Genomic DNA, 24,778 nt, shown 5'->3' on the forward strand with positions numbered 1-24,778 from the left:
CTGCAGAACACTGCTCTCAAATACTCAGCAGCACTGACCAACGCAGGACGTAGAAGTCACTAAGCCCAAAGCCAGTGTTTTCAATGAACAACAGGGAAAAGCTAGAAAGTTCGTAGAGAAGTTAAGTGAGTATTAGTCTTAGTCTTAGAGAAGAGAAAAAACTATTAGTTGTTCAACTGTGTCCAACTCTTTGCAACCCTATGGACTGTAGCCCACCAGGCTCCTGTGTCCATGGAATTCTCCAGGCCAGAATACTGCAGTGGGTAGCCATTCCCTTCTCCAGGGGATCTTCCTGACCCAAAGAATCATCCTGCAATGCAGGAGACCAGGGTTTGATCCCTGGGTGGGGAAGATCCCCTGGAGAAGGGAAAGGTTACCCACTCCAGTATTCTTGCTGGAGAGAAGTAAAGTAAGTTTTGACTAATGGCATGATCTTCAGAAGAGCTAGAATCCTTAGGGAATGGAGAAGAAATTACAGTTTGAAAACGGCACTGGGGACAAAACAGATATATATATATCTCTCCTATTAAATGGTGCTTGGAAATAGGAGAGAACATGCTAATCCATTATTACAGCAAATTTTGATTTTTTTTGAGTACAATGTGGATAAGCACTAGACATGTTTTGAATGCAAAATATATTTAATTTTTTTTCTAATTAGAAAGAAGATTCCCAGTCTATAGCTTGTCTTTTCATTTTCTGTAGCATCTTTTGAAGTGTAAAATTTTTCAATTTTTTTTGAAATTCAATTATCAAAATTTTTTAATAGATCTTGTTTTTGATGTTATATATAAGAGCTCTTGGCTCAATCCGAGGTCATGAAGATTTTCTATGTTTACATTTAGGTGATGATCCATTCTACCTCTGAAATATATCTTAATTCTATCTGATTTTTTGATTTCCAGGATTGGTCTACAGATTCTACTCTTGCCCTTCTCTGATCAATTTTTTTACACAGTAGCAAATAGCTCCTAAACTTAAATTTATCATGTTCTTTCTCTGAAAACTTGTATTTGGAATAACCTTCTAATCTTTTTATGATAGCCAACAGTCTCTCCTTACCATTTCAATCTCATCATCTAACAACTAAATAAAAAAAAAACCAACAAATTTTTGACTTCATCATCTAACTTGTGTGACTGTTCAAAGAATACTTTATTTACAGCATATTCAGTATTTTTGCAATTCAAAAGGTCCAGATTAAAACTGTACACTTACTTAAGAAAGACGGTCTTTCATCTGGATTTTGCGCCCACCCACTTTCTATTAGAGAGATCATAAGTGCTCGATGAGGTATATCAAGTGGCAAATTTTCTTCATTAGTGTCAGGTCGATATCCTTGTGACACACTATACATAATCTGCAAAGGATTGGTGACGTCTGTCAAAACAAATGAAAATATATTTCATTCATTAGAAATATATTATGATCTAACATATTAATTATATTCTAAGCTCAACCAGACGAAAATCAGAGAATCTTAAAAATCTTAGGTATAATTCATTACCTCCCTTTCTGTCAAAGGAATATTTATATCCCAGCTATTCCCAGACTTACAGGAGGAGTTTATAGCTTCACCTCTTTAATTCTGGGCTTGGCCACGTGATTTGATTTGGCCAATGGAATATGAAGACAGCAGAGCAAAGCAGAGCTCAGCAGAGCTGAGTAGAACTAGCAGAGCCGAGAAGTCACAGCAACTAATCATCTAGTGTGAATAAGAAATATTATAAATGTTTAGCTTGTTAGCTACTGAGATTCTAAGGTTGTTACACAGCAAACTGACCTAAACGAACCTCAAAGAAACAGACAACATTATCAGAAAATGTGAAAATTATTCTTCAATGTCTGCTGGTCTTTAAAGGAGCAGTAATTAAATTTTCATATAAAGAATTTTATAGTTGGAATGAACCTTAGAAGAATTCAAAATTCTTATTTTGCAGATGAAAAAAATGAGGACTTAAGAGATTCAGCGGCTTAATAATGGAGTTAATTACTATCAGAACAAAACAAATCTATATTTTTCTTATCCTTAATTCAGTATTTTCCAATATACATGGGATTCACATTGATAAACTGTTATGTTTTTCTAGTGTGCTTTCTACAAAATGAATAGTAGACAGATTTAAAATAGGTGATCTTTATTTAGATAGTTCTGAGTGTGATTTACCAACATGATGTCATAATAAGGAAGTCAAAGTACACTTACCTTCAAAAGGCTGTTTTCTGGATAAGACTTCCCATGTAATAATTGCATAGCTGTTTAAGATAAAATATACATATAGTAACTATGCATAATAAACTAAATAGTACTGATTTTAAAAACTGACAGTGGAGATACCATTTTTGAAAATAATAATGTAGTGAAATGCTGCTTAAAAAATCACTATATAGAACCAAGATGCTGAATATTTATATACAGTTTTACTTTGAAAGGAAAATAATTCAATTTGAAAAATTAGGAAATTAGTATAATAAAAACAAAGTAATAGGCAAGGATAACTTGTGGATGATTCATTAATACTATGTCCTTTAATTACATGATTTTATTATTCACACAAAATAAAGAGTTAAAAAAAGACTGTCTCATGTAGCCCTATTCTACTGACTTTTTTCTGGTGTGAGTACTGTCTCCTTTGGTAAAGTTAAATGTTATTCACACTTTTCCCTCCTTCTCTCAAGGTCACATACGATAAAAGCCCTTGAATATTACAAATTAACAAAATAATAGACAAGTTTTAATATTTTTTTAAGGATGTAAAAGTGGCTTAAAGCGAGGCACCTTTATTTTTATATGCTTTTATTTTTATTTTTTTGGCTGCTCTGCACAACTTGCGAGATCTGTTTCCCGACCAGGGATTAAACCTGGGTCATGGCAGCGAAAGCCTGGAATCTTAATCACTAAGGTGCCAGGGAATTCCTTAAAGCAAGGTATTTTTAATTTGAAGAATATTAACCACTGCCTCTAATTTATTTTCACCACACCTATGAGAGAAGCATAAGAATCATACTTTTAAACTGTAGCTTCAAAAAAAAAAAACCTGTAGCTGTAAAACTCTGATTGATTAATCTTGTGGAGAAGGAAATGGCAACCCACTCCAGTACTCTTGCCTGGAAAATCCCATGCACAGAGGAGCCTGGTGGGCTACAGTCCATGGGGTTGCAAACAGTCAGACACGACTGAGCGAATTCGCTTCGCTTTAGGCAAAGTGAACTCTGAGCAAAAGTTAACATACTGTACCTATATATATCATGCTTGACAGAAGCCCTTGCTTTCTGTCCAGGCTCATAGTTTTCAGGTGGCATATAGACAATCGTCCCTCCTTCTGGTACAGACTTACTACTTCGTGACTGTGAAAGGGACATCATACGCCATTTTGATAAACCGAAATCTGCAATCTGGAAGGGAAAAGAGTAATTTAAATCCAGGAATTGTTTGCCTTTCTTTATATTTACTGTGTTTAAACATGAGACCAGAATAAATGCTATATATACACATATAAGCAACATAAACTGACTGAGAGTGCAGCATAATATCACAAGTTTTAAAGAAACTAAGATTTGAAAAATTAAACAGGAATATTTTTTGCATTTAGAATAAAAGAATGGAATGAGTACATCCACTTTACTTTTTGTGACAAGTAGGTTTACATCATGTGCTTTCAAAATTTACCTATACCTCACAAAACTGCTAAACTACTCATATCTAATATGACCATCACTGTGTATATGTTCTTCTTTATATGTGCTTAAAATAGTACTTTAATATTTTGAAATAAGCAAAATTCCATAAAGTATAACTCATTATTATATGATTTTTGCTTACCACGAAAAGAATATCTGTTGACAATAGTGTGGTTAGCAATATAACATATTCATGTCCATGCCAAGTGGTTCCTAAAGAATTGTCAGTGACAGACATTCTGTACTTTTGACATGTCCTTTATAGTTTACTTCACTTGAAAATTTTGTGCAGATACTACACAATATTTTGTAACTATCTAAAATGTTCTAATATTTTTAAAAACGGAGACAAAAATGTAAGAACAGAAACAATATTTAATGAACAAAAAAGTATAAGGAAAGCTTTGAAGACATTTAATTTAAATTACTTAGACCTTACACTGTGCCATTTAGGAGTTGACAGAGTGGAATGAACTCCATCCATCATACCTTTTGTGTTTCAATCGTTTAACTCTTAAAATACTTACAAGCTTTAACAGAAGAAATAATTTCTTTAGTGTTTAGATGAATTTGAGATTAAAAAATTATAGCCCCACTCCAAAAAGGGTGGAGGACTATACAAATCTTTCATATATTACCATAATGAAAGGGTAAACTTAAGAAAAAAAATTAGAAAAGACCAAGAGAAAAAATGGTGCCATGACATGAAGAGCTAAACTGGACTGATTTCTAAAGGCAATGCAAGATGTTATTTAGTCACTAAGTTGTCCAACTCTTTTACAATCCCATGGACTGCCAGGCTCCTCTGTCCAGGGGACTTCCCAGCAAGAATACTGGAGTGGGTTACCATTTCCTTCTCCAGGGGATCTTCCCAACCCAGGGACTGAACCCAAGTCTTCTGCATTAGAGGCAGATTCTTTACCACTGAGCCACCAGGGAAGCCCCACTCAGAACCGTATTTGACACATAATGGGTGAACCATGTGTGTTAGTATTATTAATGTTTTATACACAGGAATAAACCTCTAAAGCTTACTCTTATTCATACAACACCAACAACACAGAATGCAGTTTGAGGGTCTTTAATCTAAACTTTTAGGTGGTATTAAGACTCTGGGCAACTGTATCCCAGTTACTCTTACTTGCTACTACAAACTCTTATTCCTCTCACTCATCCTCTAAAAACAAAAACAGTGCTCCAGTTACAACACTGGCTAGGATAATAAACATTACTGTGAGAAGGCAAAGAAGGCTGAATGCCAAAGAATTGATGTTTTCAAATTGTGGTGCTGGAGAAGACACTTGAGAGTCCCTTGGATTGCAAGGAAGTCAAATCAATCAATCCTAGAAGAACTCAACCCTCAATATTCACTGGAAGGATTGATGCTGAAGCTGAAGCTTAAAAACTTGGACCTCCTGATGGGAAGAGCTGACTCACTGGAAAAGACTCTGATGCTGGGAAAGACTGAAGGCCAAAGGAGAAGGAAATAAGACAGCATTGCCTACTCAATGGCCATGAATTTGAGCAAACTCTGGCAGTTAGTGGAGGACAGAGCAGCCTGGCATGCTGCAGTCCATGGGGTTGCAGAGAGTCCAACACAACTTAGTGACTGAACAGCAACAGGCTCTTCTTATCCCTGAACCATAAACTGCAGACTACTGGGCTAAGCACTGCTGTGAATACAGCGCGTAGAAAATGCATTCTTAGTTTGCTAATGTGCTCCTTTCACTTCACATTTGTGTTTGAAACCTCATCTAGAAGAATGAACCAGAGTTCCCTTTCTCAGTCAATTTAGTTTGGTTTCCCATGGACTACATTTCTTTCCTTTCTCTATCACAAGCACCATATACACAAGGCGTGATTCGTTAAACCTGGGTCTCCCAAAGAAGAGGAAAGTGAAGAACATGAGAGGGATACAAGTGCTATGGTTTCTTGAGGATCCTGAAATATTTGTCATTCAACAATGAAGACAGGGAATAGGAGCTTTTCATTTCTACACAAGATCTTAACATACATTTTAAAGGTAAAGGATCTTTTTAGTTAAAAACAGATGATAATGCAACAAGAATTTATTGCATAGCACAGAAAACTATATTCAGTATCTTATAATAACCTATAAAGGAAAATAATCTGAAAAATATATAAAATTGAATCACTTTGCTGTATAACTAAAACTAACATAATACTGTAAATCAACTATACTTCAATTAAAATTTTTTTTTAAATCAGAGGAAATTAAAACACTTTGCTCATAAAAATCATCACTAATCTTACCACCCTACCAGAATAGTTATTTTCATTTACATAATACTGTCTGTCTCTTTAAAACTATGAAGTTATCATCAGTAAGAAGCTATGAGGAAGAAACTCCAAGCATTCTGGTTTCCACACAGGACTGACAACAGGAGAGAAACCGGACATGGTGCATATACATGCTTCCTTCACACAAGCCTGTCATGGGTTCATTTGTATTTAAGGTGCACTAATAGATGCTGACCAGCAGACCAACAAGTTGAACATGTTCTTTTTAAAGTAGAAGAGTCTTGATTGATCTTAACTAGTGGTAAAGATTTTTATTTTAGATACTATTAATATGTTTCTGATTAACATTATAGTGAGAAAATTTACTTAAAAAAACCCAAAAACCTAACAAGGTGTGAGGTTCCATTTAATCTCATTAAGTACTTCAAGAGAATTTTTGTATTTCATTTAAATGGCCCTTTCAAGAAGACAGGTAGATAGGATAACTTAATTATTCATGAGTCACTGAAACTCTTACTTTTAAGGGACATTTATAAAACAGAAAGTAGAGACACACAGGATACATATAAAAGAGTGTCACTAATTTATAAGAACTGTATTAGAAAGGTCACAGTTTTGTATGTGCTAAAAGTAACAAAAATTTAAAAAAAAACACACAAAGCCAAACTATTTTAAATTCTATTCATGTCAAATAAATACCATGGGTACCCTACTCATCAATGAAAAAGAGAAACTAGGGATCGTCATCACCTATTACTTTGCTTGGGTCTTCTCTATCAAGAATGGTTTCCGGACTGAGATGAAGGAAATAAGGTCCAAGGAAGTTGAAAATTTTATATAGTACAAGTCTCAGTTCATTTTACATATATTTCAGGTTTAGTTAGAATACTAGCAAATACCTCCACGGTGCAGAACAGAAAATAGTATTTGTTGACGGTCTGTACGAACGTCATGACCTGACCCATAAGGAGAGCTGCAAACACAAAAGGTCCCAAGAAACTTGCCACCACCATCCACACCCTCTCACCTTTTAGTATGAAAGAAAAAGCCTGAATTCTAGCTTGGGTGTGGTGGTTCTTTGGGACACTAATCCACCATTTTCTTGGTCTACTGGCTTTCCAAATAAGGTAGCTATCCCTTGCCCCAACACCTCATCTGTTGATTTACTCGCTCTGTTGTGTGGTAAGCAGTATAAAGTTGGACATGGTAACAAGGACACTTGGGAAAGCAGTCAAAGAAGGATTTTTGTAACACTTGTATGAAAAAAAAGGAGAAAAATGGGCTAACAGTTCTTTTAGGAGTATGCCAAACAAAATGAATGCTTATTCTCCAAAAGTCCTAATTAATAAAAGGCCTGAACTTGACCTGAAGGGAGGTTTTTAGCACCATGTTGTGTAGCTCTGATTTGAGCACTGTAATGGTTAGAATGCCAGAATAAAAAACTGTGATAAAACCAAATCCTGGTGAGGGTGCAGAAAAGCTGTGTCTTTCATACACTGCTGGTGAAATGTATAATGGTGCAGCCACTGCACAAAACAGGCAGCTTCTTAAAAACCTAAACATACTTTACCATATGACCATGCAGTTAAAACTCTTGGGCATTTATCTCAGAGGAATAAAAACTTACATTTGTTCAAAAAGTTGTACAGGACTATTCAATGGAGCTTTATTTTAACTGCCAAAGGCTAAAAATAACCAAATTTCTCTCAATAAGTGAATGGTTAAATAACTCTAGTACACCCACACCATGGAATATTATTCACCAATGAAAAAGAAAACAACTCAACACAAGCAAAGACTCAAACGGATCTCAAAGGCCTTATGCTAAATAAACAAAGCCGATCTCAAAATATCATACCCTGTATGATTCCATTGTCAAAACAACAAAATTATAGAAAAGAAAAGCAGATTACTGGGTGACAGCGGTTAGGGATGATGGAGGGAAGGTGAACATGCCTATTAAGGGATAGTGGGAGTGGTAACTTTGTTGTGATAGAATAGTGCTTTATCTTGGCTGCTGCAATAGTCACAGAAATTTACACCACATAAAGTGAAACAGAACTACAAACTACACATGTGTACTGTACCAATGTCAAATTCCTGGCCTTGAAATGGTACCATAATTATATGTGATGTAACCACTGGTAGAAACTGGGTTAAGGGTACATGAGACTTCTTTACTTTGCAACCACCTAAGAATATCTAATAATTTCAAAATAAAAAGCAAATAAAGGTATACTTAACAATTTAAATTAAGAATATAATGACTCTGTATCTGAACCATAGTTTTATGAATATCTGTAGTCTAGGAATAACTAACCCACTGCAGCAGGAAGAAGTGGCACTGAATTAGGGGCCACAGAAAAGGCAGAGAGATTAAACTGGCAAGGTACAAAAATTAACTAAGAAGTCTTTAAAACTATTAAACACAAGGATGCAGATAAGCTTTTTTGAAAAACAGTGATTACCTTAACATGAAATTCATTATCCAGTAAGATGTTTTGAGTCTTCAGGTCATGGTGAAGCAGAGGAGGATTCATATTGTGCAGGTAGTTTACACCTAGAGCAATCTCATGCAGAATACGAAATCTCAATGGCCAAGGAACATCAGGGTATTCGATTTTCTTCATATATATGAAAATAAATAAAACCAAAATCAGTGGCCAAATTTATTTCCACTTTGAAAATGAAATATTCCATGAGGAATAGTATAAACTAAATATCTAGTATAACTAAGTATAGGGCAAAATATACTTACTTTATTATATAGTATCTATTTGACATTCTTTACTATCCTTGGATCTTCTTTTCCTTATAGAGAAAATAATGACTTTACAGTACTAATATTTCCTTTGAGTATATACTGGCAATGTCCTACATGGTATGGGGTCTCTCTCCAGTTGAGATAGTTTATTTTTATCTGTAATACCCAGACACATATATTTATACTCGACTTCTCATTCCAGGTTGTTGTTCAGTTGCTAAGTCATGTCCCACTACTTGTGATTCCATGGACTGCAGCATGCCAGGTGCCTCTGTTTTCTATTATCTCCTGGAGTTTGCGTTCAAATTCATGGCCACTGAGTTGTTGATATTATCTAATCATCTCATCTTCTGCCACCCCCTTCTTTTGCCTTCAATCTTTCCTGGCAGCAGGGTCTTTGCCTATGAGTCGGCTCTTCCCACAGATGGTCAAAGTATTTGAGCTTCAGCTTCAGCACTGGTCCTTCCAATGAGTACTTAGGGTTGATTTCTTTTAGGATTTACTGAATTGATCTTCTTGCTGTCCGAGGGACTCTCAAGAGTCTTCTCCAGCACCACAGTTCGAAAGCATCAATTCTTCGCACCCACTCTTCTTATAGTCCAACTCTCACATCCCTATGTGACTACTGGAAAAACTATAGCTTTGATTACACGGACCTTTGTAGCAAAGTGATGTCTCTGCCTTTTAATATGGTAAGTTTGTCATAGCCTTCCTTTCAAGGAGTAAGTGTCTTTCAATTTCCTGGTTGCAGTTACAGTCCACAGTGAGTTTTGGAGTCCAAGAAAATAAAATCCATCACTGCTTTGACTTTTTCCCCTTTTATTTGCTATGAAGTGATTGGACCAGATGCCATGATCTTAGTTTTTACAATATTGAGTTCCAAGCTAGCTTTTTCACTCACCTTTTCAACTCTCATCAAGAGGCTTTTTAGTTCCTCTTCATTTTCTGCCATTAGGGTGATATCATTTGCACGTCTGAGGTTGTTGACTTTTCTCCCAGCAATCCTGATTCCAGCTTGTGATTCATCCAGCTCAGCACTTCACATGATGTACTCTGCACAGAAGTTAAATAAGCAGGGTGACAATATACAGCTCCGTTGTACTCCTTTCCCAATTTGGAACCAGTCAGTTCCTCCATGATTGGTTCCAAATGTTGCCTCTTGACCCACATACAGGTTTCTTAGGAAACAGGTAAGGTGGTCTGATGACTCCCATCATCTTTAAGAATTTTCCAGTTTGTTGTGATCCACACATTGAAAGGCTTTAGCATAGTCAATGAAACAGAGATGTTTTTCTGGAATTCCCTTGCTTTCTGCATGATCCAATGAATGTTGGTAATTTGATCTCTGGTTCTTCTTCCTTTACTAAATACAGCTTGTACACTTATAAGCTCTTGGTTCACATACTGCTAAAACCTAGCAGTTTGCAAAAACCTTGAAGGATTTTGAGCATATCCTTGCTAGCATGTGAAATGAGCACAATTGTATGGTAGTTTGAACATTCTTTGGCATTGCCTGTCTTTAACACTGGAATGAAAACTGACCTTTTCCAGTCTTGTGGACACTACGCATTTTCCAAATTTGCTGATATATTGAGTGCAGCACTTTAACAGCATCATCTTTTAGGATTCTAAATAGCTCAGTTGGTATTCCATCACCTCCACTAAGTGTGTTCACAGTAACGCTTCTTAAGGCCCACTTGACTTCATACTCCAAGATGCCTGGCTCTAGGTGAGTGACCACACCATCATGGTTATCCAGGTCTTTAAGACCTTTTTTGTGTAGTTCTTCTGTATACTCTGGCCACCTCTTTTTAATCTTTTCTGCTTCTGTTAGCTCCTTGCCATTTCTGTCCTTTATTGTGCCCATCCTTGCATGAAATGTTTCCCTTGACATCTCCAATTTTCTTGAAGAGATTTCTAGTCTTTCCCATTCTACTGTTCATTTAAGAAGGCATTCTTATCTCTCCTTGCTATTCTCTGGAACTCTACATTCAGTTGGGTGTATCTTTCCCTTTCTTCCTTGCCTTTCACTTCTCTTCTTCCTCAGCTATTTGTAAAGCCTCCTTGGACAACCACTTTGCCTTCCTGCATCCTTTTTGATCTGGCTTTGTTATTGCCTCCTGTACAATGTAATGAACCTCTGTCTATAGTTCTTCAGGCACTCTGTCTACCAGACCTAATCCCTTGAATCTGTTCATCACCTCCATGGTATAAACATAACGGATTTGATTTAGGTTATATCTGAATGGCCTAGTGGTTTTCCCTACTTTCTTCAATTTAAGTCTGAATCTTGCCATAAGAAGCTCGTGATCTGTGCCACAGTCAGCTCCAGGTCTTGTTTGGCTGACTGTATAGAGCTTCTCCATCCTTGGCCACAAACAACATAATCTTTTTTTTGATATTGACCATCCGGTGATGTCCATGTGTAGAGTCGTCTCTTGGGTTGTTGGAAAAGGCTGTTTGCTATGACCAACGTGTTCTTTTGACAAAACTCTCTTAGCCTTTGCCCTGCTCCATTTTGTATTCCAAGGCCAACCTTGCCTATTATTCTGGGTATCTCTTGACTTCCTACTTTGGCATTCCATGTATAATATAGAAACATTACAAATGTAATGCCTTTATTTCCTGGTACTTACAAGTAATAGTCATCTGAATTTTCTTAAATGCTTTCCTAACTTAAATATTAATACAGCTTCCCAGGAAGATGAACATACTCAGAAGAAGTAGATAATCATTGGGGAAGAAGGTAGATGAGTGCTCAACCTGTATTTTATGATTCCTTCCAGAAATTAGCAATGCCCCTTAGGAGGCTCTAGAATTTCTAATGGACTGCAAATTTGGGTACCAGAGTATCTGCTGGGGTGCTGGGGTATGGGAGGAAAACATTAGGATCTATGCTTACATTCATTCAAAAAAAGGAAATTGTGTTTTGTATCTTAATTGCTGTGTTGGTTACACAAATCTTATGCACTGACACTAGTCACTTTACTCTGCCCTTGTTTTAGATCGTGCCATCACAAACAGAATGTGCTGCATCCTAAAATAAAGAGGAAGTCACTCCATGAGTGGTGACAGAGGCACCCACGCTCCCTCATGTGCTTATAGAACATTGTGATGCACCAGAATTTAAGAGTGTTCAGGGACTGGATTTTACAGATTATGTTACTACTCAGTTTTAACTAAAGCAACCTTCACAAGACAGACCCAGGTATTTAAAAATATTTCTTGAGGGAAACTGTGGGCTAGAGATAATCTTAATAAGGTCAAGCACACAAGAGTAGATGAATACACACATTTTGAGAATGAGGACCTCACCTCCTCAAAGTTGTTTACTAATGGCTTTCATAGTTGAAGACAGAGTAATTGGTACCTTGAGAAAAAGGTAATACAGCTCATGCCATTGCCTATTATTGGAAAAACTCAGGTATTTGATACTCAGAGAGAGATAATTTGGCCTATTAATTCAGAACTTTGTGAACTGATACTACTAACATTTAATTAGAATACTAAATTGTCTTTAACATAAAATAAAAGCTGGCTTCAGCCAACACTACACTGTGCAGTGTGCAGTCTGTCTTTTCTCTCTCTTGCTCCTCTCCCACATACCCTAACCTGCGGGTACTGGAATTCAGTGTAAGCCTCAGGAACCTAAGCAGCATAATCGAGGTGACCAGAAGGCAGGGTCTGGCCGCACAGTACTTTTAACACAGAAGCAGCCAGAAATAGTGAAATTTTACCACTGCAACTGTTTGTCATTATTCTTATTTTGGCTCACATGTAAAACCAAAGCACTTTATAGGTTAACTAATAGAATTCTAGCCACTGAAAATGTATAGTACTTACTCTATGTAGGAGCTCATTTAATGATCCATTTGGCATGTATTCGGTAACTATTCCCAAAAATTCAGGCTCATTGCAAATTCCCAAAATTGGAAGAATGTAACTAAATCGAGCTTTGTGTAAAATTTCAGCTTCTCTTAAGACATCATTTCTTTCACTAAAGAAAAAAAAAAAGCATAATTATTTCAAAATAATGAAAAATACACAATTATCATGTCCATAATATTAATTAATTCTGGATTTTTTCATTCATTCATTAGCTTATGACCTCATGTAAATTAGGCAACTTTTCTTAGTTTTTTCATATTTAAAGGAGGGATAATATCTACCCTACATATCCCATAGGTCTGTTTAGAGACCAAAATAATATATATAAACCACTGACAGAAAGAAGTGCTACACATAGATTAAAACTGTACTTTTCCTAGGAAAGGGAAAGAACACAGTGTTTGTTTATAAAGTCTATTTGTATTAAAACAATAGGTGCTTGAACTAATTACTTAAGTTTCTGTTTTATTAAAATGATAAAATTTTATTAGACTGTTACATTAAATTTTACTGTTGCATACCATGTAAAAATTTTCTAAATATCCTGAATATTAAAACACTTAAATGTTGTAGATTTTAATGACTCGATGATAATTAGTTGCATAAGGGTTACTCAGAAATTATAGGCTGGAACTCAGAAAAAGAACACTGAGAAGAGACAAATGCTTATAACATTCCTGGGTTAACTCTGGGTTCCAGATTTATTTCCTTATTCATTCATAGAAGAAATGTGTTGAACTTTCATTATGAATAAGCCACAGTGCTCAGCCCTATGGAGACAACTAAGTTAAAACAAAACAAAACAAAACAAAACATAGTTTGGTGAGTTCCCTGGTGGTGCAGTGGATAACAATCTGCCTGCCAAGGCCGGGGACATGCATTCAGTCCCTGGTCTGGGATGATTTCACATGCCATGGAGCAACGAAGCCCACGGGCCATAATGACTGACTGAAGTTTGCGTGCTCCAGGGCCCTGCAGACACAACTAACGAGCCCCTGTGCCACAACTACTTAAGCCAGCGCACCTAGAGTCTGTGCTCCACAAGGAGAGAGGCCACCGCAATGAGAAGCCCATGTGCCACAACTAGAGTAGCCCCCACTCCCTGCAAATAGACAAGGTCCATGTGCAGCAACAAAGACCTACCCCAACCAAAGATAAATCAATAAAGCAGTGTGTACATGTCAAGTAAATACAAAATTAGATTAAAAAAATACAGTCTGTGATCTCAAGCTGTCCAGAAACCTTTTTAAGAAACATACATACTCATCGTGATCTTGACTTGCACATTTCCAATGACTAGTGGGCTTCCCAGGTGGTGCTCGCGGTAAACAACCTGCCTGCCAATGCAGGAGACATAAGAGACTCAGTTCAAACCCTGGGTCAGGAAGATCCCCTGGAGGAAGAAATGGCAAGCCACTCCAGTATTCTTGCCCGTACTACTGATGAACACAGATGCAAAAATCCTCAACCAAATATTAGCAAACCAAATACAACACACTGAAAGTTTCATACACCATGATCAAGTGGGATATATCCCTGGGATGCAAGGATTCTTCAATATATGCAAATCAGTGAACATGACAAACCATATTAACAAACTGAATAAAAATCACATGATCATCTCAATAGATGCAGAAAAAACTTTGGACAAAATTCAACACTATTTATGATAAACTCTCCAGAAAGTGAGCATAGAGGGAACCTACCTCAACATTATAAAGGCCATATATGACAAACCTACAGCAAATATTCTCAATGGTGAAAAACTGAAACAATTTCCTCTCAGATCAGGAATAAGACAAGGGTGTCCACTCTCAACACTATTATTCAGCATAGTTTCAGAAGTCCTAGCCACAGCAATCAGAAAAGGAAAGGAAACAAAAGGAATCCAAATTGGAAAAGAAGACGTAAAACTGTCACTGTTTGCAGATGACAATGATACTTTACACAGAAAATCCTAAAGATGCCACCAGAAAACTACTAGAGCTCATCAGTGAATTTACTAAAGTTGCAGGATACAAAATTAAAACAGAAATTTCTTGCATTCTGATACACTAACAAAGAAAGATCAGAAAGAGAAATTAAAGAAACAATCTCATTTATTATTGCAACAAAAAGAATAAAATACCTAGGTATAAACCTACCTAAGGAGGCAAAAGATCTGTACACAGAAAACTGAAAGACATTCAGGAAAGACATCAAAGATACAAACATACGGAGAGATTCACCATGTTCTTGGATTGGAAGCATCAATATTGTGAAAATTACTATACTACCCAGAGCAATCTACAGATTCAATGTTATCCTTATCAAATTATCAATGGCATTTTTCATTGAACTAGAACAGAAAATTTTACAATTCGTAGAAAATACAAAAGATCCCAAATAGCCCAAAACAACCTTGAGAAAGAAAAATGGAGCTGGAAGAATCAGGCTTTCTGACCTCCGATTATAGTACAAAACTACTGTTATCGAGACAGTATGGTACTGGTACAAAAGTGGAAATACAGACCAATGGGATAGGATAGAAAGCCCAGAAACAAATCAATGCACATACAGTCACCTAATTTATGACTAAAGAGGCAAGAATATACAATGAAGACATCCTCAATACGTAGAGCTGGGAAAACTGGACGGCTACTTGGAAAAGAATGAAATTAGAACTCTAATGCCATACACAAAAATAAACTCGAAATGAATTAAAGACCTGAAGGCCAGACACTGAAAAATTCTTGGAGGAAAATATAGGCAGAACATTCTTTGACATAAATCATAGTAGGATCTTTGCTGACCTACCTCCTAGAGTAATGTCAATAAAAACCAAAATTAACAAATGGGATCTGTGCTTATTACGTGCACATGAGCTCATTCGCTCAGTTGTGTCTGTTTCTTTGCCACCCTATGGACTGCAGCCCGCCAGGCTCCTCTGTCCATGGAATTTTCCTGTCTAGAATAGTGGAGTGGTTGCTATTTCCTCCTCCAGGGGATCTTCCAGACCCAGGGATCAAACCTACATCTCCTGTATTGGAGGTGAATTCTTTACTGCTGAGCCACAATTGAACTTAAAAGTTTTTGCACAGCAAAGGACATCATAAACAAGACAAGGAAATATCTGCCAATATTTTCTCCCTCAGAAAGGGAAAAAATACTGGCAAACTGACAAGGAATTAACCTCCAAAACATACAAACAGTTCAAGTAAAACAAAACAAAACAAAACACAAACAACCCAATCAAAAACTGGGTGGAATACCTAAATAGACACTTCTCCAAAGAAGGCATACATAGGGCCAACAAACACCTGAAAAGATGCTCAGCATCATTAATTATTAGAGATGTGAAAATAAAACTATAATGAGACATCACTCACACCCATCAGAATGACCATCATTAAAAGAAAAATCTACGAACAACAAATGCTGGAGAGGGTGTGGAGAAAGGGAACTCTCTTGCACTGTTGGTGGGAATGTAAATTGATAAAGCCCTGTGGAGAACAGTATGGAGATTCCTTCAAAAATTAAAAATAGAACTACTGTATGACCCAGGAATCCCCCTACTGGGCATATACCCAGAGAAAGGCTATAACTCCAGAAGATAAATGCACCCCAACGTTCACAGCAGCACTATTTACAAGAGCCAAAACATGGAAGCAACCCAGATATCCATCTACAGATGAAAGGATAAGGAAGATGTGGTACATACATACAATGGAAAATTGTTACTCAGTCATGAAAAAGAACTAAACTGGATCATTTGCAGAAACGTGGATGGACCTAGAGACTGTCATACAGAGTGAAGTTAAGTCAGAAAGAGAAAAACAAATATCGTATATTAACGCGTATATGTGGATTCTAGAATAATAGTACAGATGATCTTATTTGCAAAATAGAAATTGAGACACAGACAACAAACACTGGACACCAAGGCGGGAAAGGGGGTGGTGGAATGAACTGGAAGATAAGGACTGACATATATACACTATTGACACTATGGGTAAAGTTGATAACTAATGAGAACCTGCTGTATACTTTAGGGAACTCTACTCAGTGCTCTGTGTTAACCTAAATGGGAAGGAAATGCAAAAAAGAGGGGAGACACACACACACACACACACACACATATACATATAGAGATGATTCAGTCTGCAGTACAGAAGAAATACAACATTGTAAAGTAACTATTACTCCAATAAAATTGATTAAGAAAAGCAAAACAACAACAAAAAATGTGAAGCAATAAAGGTTGCAGTGGAAATGGGAAGAAAAACATTAGCTGAACAGAATGCCCAGGCTGTGATGACTGACTGACTTTACTGATTAAGGGAGTATAACATACCTTATTAAGGAAGTATAACATACTGCACTAAAGGCTATCCACTCTAGTATTCTGGCCTGGAGAAATCCATGGACTGTAGAGACCATGGGGTTGCAAAGAATCGAACACGACTGAGCGACTTTCACTTTCACTCTCTAGTAGAAGCTATTTGGTAAGAGATGATGACTGTTGTTTAGTCACTTAGCTGTGTCCGACTCTTTTGTGACTCCATGGACTGTGGCTCATCCAACCAGCTTCTCTATCCATGGGATTTTCTTGGCAAGAATACTGGAGAGGGTTGCCATTTCCTTCTCCAGGGACTTACTCCACTGTGCAACAGCAATCCAAGTTCCCCCTCTTAAAAGAAATCTTTCTTCTCCGTCAGTAATGTTCCCCCTACCTGCATTGGTTAATGACAGGAAAAAATCCTGCCAGCAAGCCATGTCCACTTTTAATTCACTGAAACCAAGTTTCCTAGGAAACACTCCTCCCTTAAGTACTAAAACTTCCAAAACCACTAAGACTGAAGCTTCAGGGACCAAACAATTCCTTAAGTTGTTTACTAGGCATAATAAGAGAATACAATGCAAATGCATACGTGTGTACACCAGAAGACATACACAACAATGTTCATAGAAGCTCTCATCCTAACAGCCAAAGAATGGAAACATCTCTATCAACAATAGAATGGATAAATAAATGTGTTATCTTCCCTTGTAGCTCAGTTGGTAAAGAATTTGCCTGCAGTGCAGGAGACCCAGGTTCGATCCCTGGGTTGGGAAGATCCCCTGGAGGAGGAAATGGCAAGCCACTCCAATATCCTTGCCTGGAAAATCTCATGGACAGAGGAACCTGGTGGATTGCAGTCCATGGTGTCGCAAAGAGTCAGGCACGACTGAGCGACTAACACAAAGTAGAATACTCAACATTTTATAGCAATGAAAATGAATGAATGAATGTTACCTGCTCCAGGTAACAACATGGATAAATCTTACAATGTTAGATAAGAGAAGCCAGAAACTAAAGATACAATATGTATTCAATTTATGTAAAGGCTAACCACTATCAAGCCTAATCTTTGGTGTTAGAATTCAAGATGGTATTTACCCTTGGGAAGGATGATGAGTAATCACTAAGAAGGGATATAGTTATTTATGTGGGTGGTGACCGTAGTTATCTTCACTTTGTGATGTCATGCTAAACAATTATATTTGTGTTTTTCTGTACAGATGTTATGCTTCCATTAAAAAGCTTATTTAAAAGAAGTTCATTTAACTGTTATCTTGCATATAATGTATAATTTTTCTGGATGCTTTTGTTTAAACCACCCAAGATCTTGATGAATGGCTGCTGAAAAACACATTCCAGACCAGACTATAAGGCTTCCTTTTAAAAACAAACAATAAACAAAATAAAGCAAAAATATCTTAGCCACCCATGTTTTGAATAGGTAATATATTTACATGTTTCTAAATTCAAGAGTTACAAAAATACATAAAGAGCCTCTATCCTTCTTCCTGTTCTTTAGATGCTTAGTACCCAAACTGTGAGGCAACCAATTATACCTGTCTGTGAGACCAGGTTTAATTAAATTTGTTTCCTAAATTGAAACAGGTCTGTATTTGCCTTAAGAAAGGTAGATCAACAAGACAGTTACAGAGTAGCACCTTTGCAGGGAAAACACAGGACTGACCTGAAGGTTCCTAGATACCCTGAGAATTATAGAGAGGGCATGCTAGGGGAAATCTTGATGATACTTAACATTCTAATTCCTCCCCCCATTAGGAGTATGAGGTATTCTTCCTTCTCTTGTGATCCTACTATGTATCAGTCACTTTACTAAAGTTGGTTTTATTATCCCTATGAGAGCACTGCTGCTGCTAAGTTGCTTCAGTCCTGTCCTGCTCTGTGCGACCCTATAGACGGCAGCCCACCAGGCTCCCCCATCCCTGGGATTCTCCAGGCAAGAACACTGGAGTAGGTTGCCATTTCCTTTTCCAATGAATGAAAGTGAAAGTGAAAATGAAGCTGCTCAGTCGTGTCCGACTCTTAGTGACCCCATGGACTACAGCCCACCAGGCTCCTCTGTCCATGGGATTTTCCAGACAAGAGTAATGGAGTGGGGTACCACACTGGGCTTAGATAAATGAATAATTTTCTAATGGTCATGTTAATAATAAGTGGCAGGTTTGGAGTCAGATTTGAATTGCAATTGTGGGTTCTAACACCTTTGTTTTTTCCTATCACTGCTTAATCAGAGAAGGAAAATTCCTGAAGTTACATTTTGAAAAGAATGAGAGAGTGGGAAAACAGAATAAGCTACAACAGTTTAAAAATAGGTTTTTATTGAGTTGGCCAAAAGGTTCATTTGGGTTTTTCCATGCCATCTTGCAGAAAAATCTGAACCAACTTGTTGGCCAACCCAATATATTAAAAAAAAAAGAAAAAAGAAACATAAAATATAGCTTCTACAGACATATTGGCAAAATAGAAAATTTCAGTCACAAAACAGTTAAACTGTTTACACAAGGTGTTTGAACAACCAGTCAAACTCATGTACTCATAAGGAGCTGCGAGATTGTTGGGGAAGGTCCATTCATTGGGCAGAAGTCAGGTTATGGAGAATGACTCACCAATCACTAAAATAAGAACATGTAATGGCACATAAACTTATTTTTCTTTCCTTTCAAAGAACAATGCAAACATTATCCACACGAGAGCCCAAGAAGTACATGTATTTGTTATTCCCACTTCATAAGTGAGGACACAAACATTCTGTGAGTCAACTGCATATCCAGGCCTATGCTCAGACATCATAAACACAGCTAATGTTAACATTCTAGGTAACAAGTAGGAGGAAATACATGATGCAGTAATGCCAGAGTGTTGCATTGGTCCTTAAGGCTTCTTTGAAGGCAGAATTAATTTCCTACCCAATTTGGTAGGAATTTCGGATTATGAAAATTGTTAATGAACATGGAAAGTGAACTCCCCCTTCATTTCTTGGCTCCAAATGGCACAAAACTTAGATAAATTAAAATCTTGAAAAGCAGCATCCAAAATGGGAGGAGCAATCTGCTTTAAAATTCCTAATGAGTCCATAACTGCTCGGTTTCCATATATTTTAAGTTGATTCTAAAATACATCCACCCTCTCTAGCCAATTACCACCCTTCAAAGTTGACTATATATACATACACATACACGTAACTGCCCCATACTTGCTACACAGAATTCAAGACCTAGGGTAAACATACCCTTCAGTTCAGTTCAGTTGCTTAGTCGTGTCCGACTCTTTGCGACCGCATGAATCACAGCACGCCAGGCCTCCCTGTCCATCACCATCTCCCAGAGTTCACTCAGACTCATGTCCATTGAGTCCGTGATGCCATCCAGCCATCTCATCCTTGGTTGTCCCCTTCTCCTTCTGCCCCCAATCCCTCCCAGCATCAGAGTCTTTTCCAATGAGTCAACTCTTCCCATGAGGTGGCCAAAGTACTGGAGCTTCAGCTTTAGCATCATTCCTTCCAAAGAAATCCCAGGGCTGATCTCCTTCAGAATGGACTGGTTGGATCTCCTTGCAGTCCAAGGGACCCTCAAGAGTCTTCTCCAACACCACAGTTCAAAAGCATCAATTCTTCAGCGCTCAGCCTTCTGCACAGTCCAACTCTCACATCCATACATGACCACAGGAAAAACCATAGCCTTGACTAGATAGACCTTAGTCAGCAAAGTAATGTCTCTGCTTTTCAATGTGCTATCTAGGTTGGTCATAACTTTCCTTCCAAGGAGTAAGCGTCTTTTAATTTCACGGCTGCAATCACCATCTGCAGTGATTTTGGAGCCCCCCGCAAAATAAACCCTGACACTGTTTCCACTGTTTCCCCATCTATTTCCCATGAAGTGATGGGACCAGATGCCATGATCTTCGTTTTCTGAATGTTGAGCTTTAAGCCAACTTTTTCACTCTCCACTTTCACTTTCATCAAGAAGCTTTTTAGCTCCTCTTCACTTTCTGCCATAAGGGTGGTGTCATCTGCATATCTGAGGTTATTGATATTTCTCCCAGCAATCTTGATTCCAGCTTGTGCTTCTTCCAGTCCAGTGTTTCTCATGATGTACTCTGCATAGAAGTTAAATAAGCAGGGTGACAATATACAGCCTTGACGTACTCCTTTTCCTATTTGGAACCAGTCTGTTGTTCCATGTCCAGTTCTAACTGTTGCTTCCTGACCTGCATACAGGTTTCTCAAGAGGCAGGTCAGGTGGTCTGGTATTCCCATCTCTTTCAGAATTTTCCACAGTTGATTGTGATCCACACAGTCAAAGTCTTTGGCATAGTCAATAAAGCAGAAATAGATGTTTTTCTGGAACTCTCTTGCTTTGATGATCTAGCGGATGTTGGCAATTTGATCTCTGGTTCCTCTGCCTTTTCTAAAACCAGCTTGAAACATACCCTGTGTATCACTAAATCTGAATCATGGTACACAAAAAATGGAAGCAATCCCTAGAGGTATCTCAAACTTACTGTGGGACCTTGCCCATCCAAGCCTGATAGCAAGAGAACAAAAAAAATACCAAAGGCAGATGAAAGTCAATAGCATTAGCAGGGCTGAAACTGAGGAGTTTAACTGCTGTTGGATACTGACAGCTAGTCAGGTATCTCAGTTCAGTCCAGTCGCTCAGTCGTGTCCAACTCTTTGTGACCCCATGAATCACAGCATGCCAGGCCTCCCTGTCCATCACCATCTCCCAGAGTTCACTCAGACTCACGCCCATCGAGTCAGTGATGCCATCCAGCCATCTCATCCTCGGTCGTCCCCCCTTCTCCTCCTGCCCCCAATCCCTCCAAGCATCAGAGTCTTTTCCAATGAGTCAACTCTTCACATGAGGTGGCCAAAGTACTGGAGTTTCAGCTTTAGCCTCATTCCTTCCAAAGAAGTCCCAGGGCTGATCTCCTTTAGAAAGGACTGGTTGGATCTCCTTGCAGTCCAAGGGACTCTCAAGAGTCTTCTCCAACACCACAGTTCAAAAGCATCAATTCTTTGGTGCTCAGCTTTCTTCACAGGCCAACTCTCACATCCATACATGACCACTGGAAAAACCAGAGCCTTGACTAGACGGACCTTTGTTGGCAAAGTAATGTCTCTGCTTTTCAATATGCTGTCTAGGTTGGTCATAACTTTTCTTCCAAGGAGTAAGCATCTTTCAATTTCATGGCTGCAGTCACCATCTGCAGTGATTTTGGAGCCCAAAAAAATAAAGTCTGACACTGTTTCCCCATCTATTTCCCATGAAGTGATGGGACCAAATGACATGATCTTCGTTTTCTGAATGTTGAGAGCTTTAAGCCAACTTTTTCACTCTCCACTTTCACTTTCATCAAGAAGCTTTTTAGTTCCTCTTCACTTTCTGCCATAAATCAGGCATCTAGCATGATGTATTTTCGCTTATACGATATAGGGGGAAGACCTGGGTTCGATTCCTGGGTTGGGAAGATCCCCTAGAGAAGGAAACGGCTACCCACTCCAGTATTCTGCCCCGGAGAATCCCATGGACTGCATAGTCCATGGGGGTCGCAAAGAGTCAGACAGGAGCGAGCAACTTTCACTTTCACAGGGCCGGGTTGGGGTGGGGAGGTGGGGGGGGGGGGGGGGGAGGAGAATGTTTGCAATCATGGGTGTTAACTTGCTAAGAATTGAATGCAGAGCATAGATAGATTTCTACCGGAAGGAAAACAGACTAGTGACTAAACTCACTGACCAATACAGAAAGGTGAAAGTTTTTCTGGAAACAGAAACTAATGCTTAGCCCTCCCATGAAATCTGGATAGTGCACTAAAATTGTTCAATGGGAGAGGCATTCAAAAGTTTTGTCATTTAACAGTCTTCTGATTCTAGTTTATTGTTAGTAAAAATTAAACAAGTTTCCTCCAGAGACAGACTTCCTTTCCCGTGAGAGTGAGGAGAAACTAAATTGAGTTGAGTTTGATGTCTAAACTTCTCTGACTACATGTAGTAAACCAAAAACCACCACAAAAAGCCCAAAGCAAAACGTCCCAGATTCTACAGCAGTGCTGGTCAATAAAAACATGTGACCCACATATACAATTTGAAATTTTCATGTAGCCTCTTTAAAAAAAAGGTAGAAAGAAATATGAAAAGTGAACTTTACTAATATATCACAACATATCAAAAGATACCATCTAAGCATATCATATAAAATTATACATGAGATATTACAAGTTTTTATAGTACGTGCTAGAAATCTAGCGTGTATTTCCCACTAAGAACACATTTCAGTTCAGCCAGCCATATTTTCAGCGCTCAAAAGCTATGTGTGGCTAAAAGCTACCCATTGGGCGATGCAACCTTAGAGTTAAGACTTCAAAAGAAAAAAACGAAGCCAACACAACTGAATTTCAATAGAGAAGAGATTTAGAGTTGGGCTGTGATTGCTGGCTCTTGTGTCTGGAGAAAGGAAGCCTAGGAAAAAAATAACAAAGCAGTGACAAGAAGCGAGATTGTGCCATCTCCAGAGAAGCCGGCCGTTTCCCCCAGGTGAGCCTAAGCCTTGAAGGGCCGCTTCGAGGGGAGGCGGTCACCGTCGTCGGGGCTCCAGAGCCCGGGTCCCCGGGGTGAGAGCCAGTGAGAGGGGGCAGCGCCGCGGCCCTACCTGTCGAGCAGCGGGCTGTGGATGTGCAGGTGCTTCACGGCCACCTGAACGCGCCAGTCGGCGTGGCGGGCGGACGACACGGTGCCGGACGCGCCGCGGCTCAGGTAGCACAGGTCGGCGAGCTTGTGGTACGGGATGGCGGGCAAGACGCTGCAGACGGCCTCCGCACTCATGGCGGCGGGCCGTTCCGGCCCTCCGGCCGCCGGCCGCTCCCGGAAGTGCCCGCCGCGCCCGCAGCTCCGCCCCGGCGCGGGGCCGCACACTAGGTCGCGAGGCCGTTCATCCCCGAGGCGGCCCGCGCCACGCTCCTTATCCAGGGCCTGAGCGAACTCTCTCTGGAGACAGGTTAACGCCGAGGCGACGAGACGCGCCGGTGACGGGATGCCTCTCGCCGATCTGGCCCTCCAGGGCGAGGCAGCCGCTGCTGCCCGCCGCTCGGAGCTCCGCCTCCTCTGACGCTCCAGTGACGTCAGCGGGCGGACGCCGAGCCGGGGGCTTTCCCGCGCGTCCGCCGGAGGTTGCCGCTGCGGGGATCTCCGAGCGCGTGTCCCGGGCCGGCGGAGCACCGGCGACGGCCTGCGAGTGGAGAAGGCTCCCGGGGCGCTCAGTGCGTCTTCTCTCCGCGTCCCCGACCAGCCAGGGTTTGGAAGGGTTTCCTGTGAGGAAATTTCCCCTCAGCCGCCTCACACTTGGTCCGCAGGCCCTCCCGCCTGGAAGCCTCTCCTCTGGTCCCGTCTATTAGCAACTTAGTTTTCTTCCCGTCACCCGTGTTGTCTCCTGACGCCCATAATTACAGCCAGAGATTGAAAAATAACCTTGAGAGAGTCCTTCCCTCTGATTTCACATGAGAGTGCAAACATTTCTTTCTCATAGATCTGGGAAGAACGCAGTATTTAATGCCAACCAAAAAACGATGGAGGCGTCTTTTTTTTTACCTTATCCACCGGTCTGCACCTGAAATGGCTGTTTCGCAACGTGTGTTGCAGATATTGTTCACAATAGCAAGTTCGTGCTAGGCATTTAATGAGTTCTGAAACGTAATTAATAGGAAATGCTTGAGTTGAATCAGGGATTTCTGCCTAGGGAAATTCAACGCTTCCTGTATTTCTTTATTGCCCGAAACGTGAGTAGCAATGCTACATTTTGCAATTAATGGAAACTGTAATAAAGATTGTTTTGAAATCTGGTAACTTAAAT

The 24,778-nt window shown here is 39.2% G+C and overlaps 1 protein-coding gene across 2 annotated transcripts in view; it reads right to left on the reverse strand.

Moving 5' to 3' along the window:
• The window catches only part of RIPK2 (receptor interacting serine/threonine kinase 2), a 36,237-nt gene extending 12,250 nt beyond the window's left edge, over positions 1–23,987 (reverse strand). For both annotated transcript variants that reach the window (XM_040261119.1, XM_040261118.1), the window contains exons 1-6: positions 23,582–23,987; positions 12,551–12,704; positions 8,412–8,567; positions 3,239–3,396; positions 2,207–2,256; positions 1,219–1,380 (exon numbers count right to left, since the gene is read on the reverse strand). In XM_040261119.1, coding sequence (XP_040117053.1) covers positions 1,219–1,380; positions 2,207–2,256; positions 3,239–3,396; positions 8,412–8,567; positions 12,551–12,704; positions 23,582–23,754 — 853 coding nt within the window. In that variant the 5' untranslated portion in view covers positions 23,755–23,987. The remainder of the gene's footprint in view (positions 1–1,218; positions 1,381–2,206; positions 2,257–3,238; positions 3,397–8,411; positions 8,568–12,550; positions 12,705–23,581) is intronic.
• Between the last annotated feature and the right edge of the window lie 791 nt (positions 23,988–24,778).

The sequence above is a fragment of the Oryx dammah genome, unplaced genomic scaffold (genome assembly GCF_014754425.2).
Source record: "Oryx dammah isolate SB20612 unplaced genomic scaffold, SCBI_Odam_1.1 HiC_scaffold_19, whole genome shotgun sequence".
NCBI lineage: Eukaryota > Metazoa > Chordata > Mammalia > Artiodactyla > Bovidae > Oryx > Oryx dammah.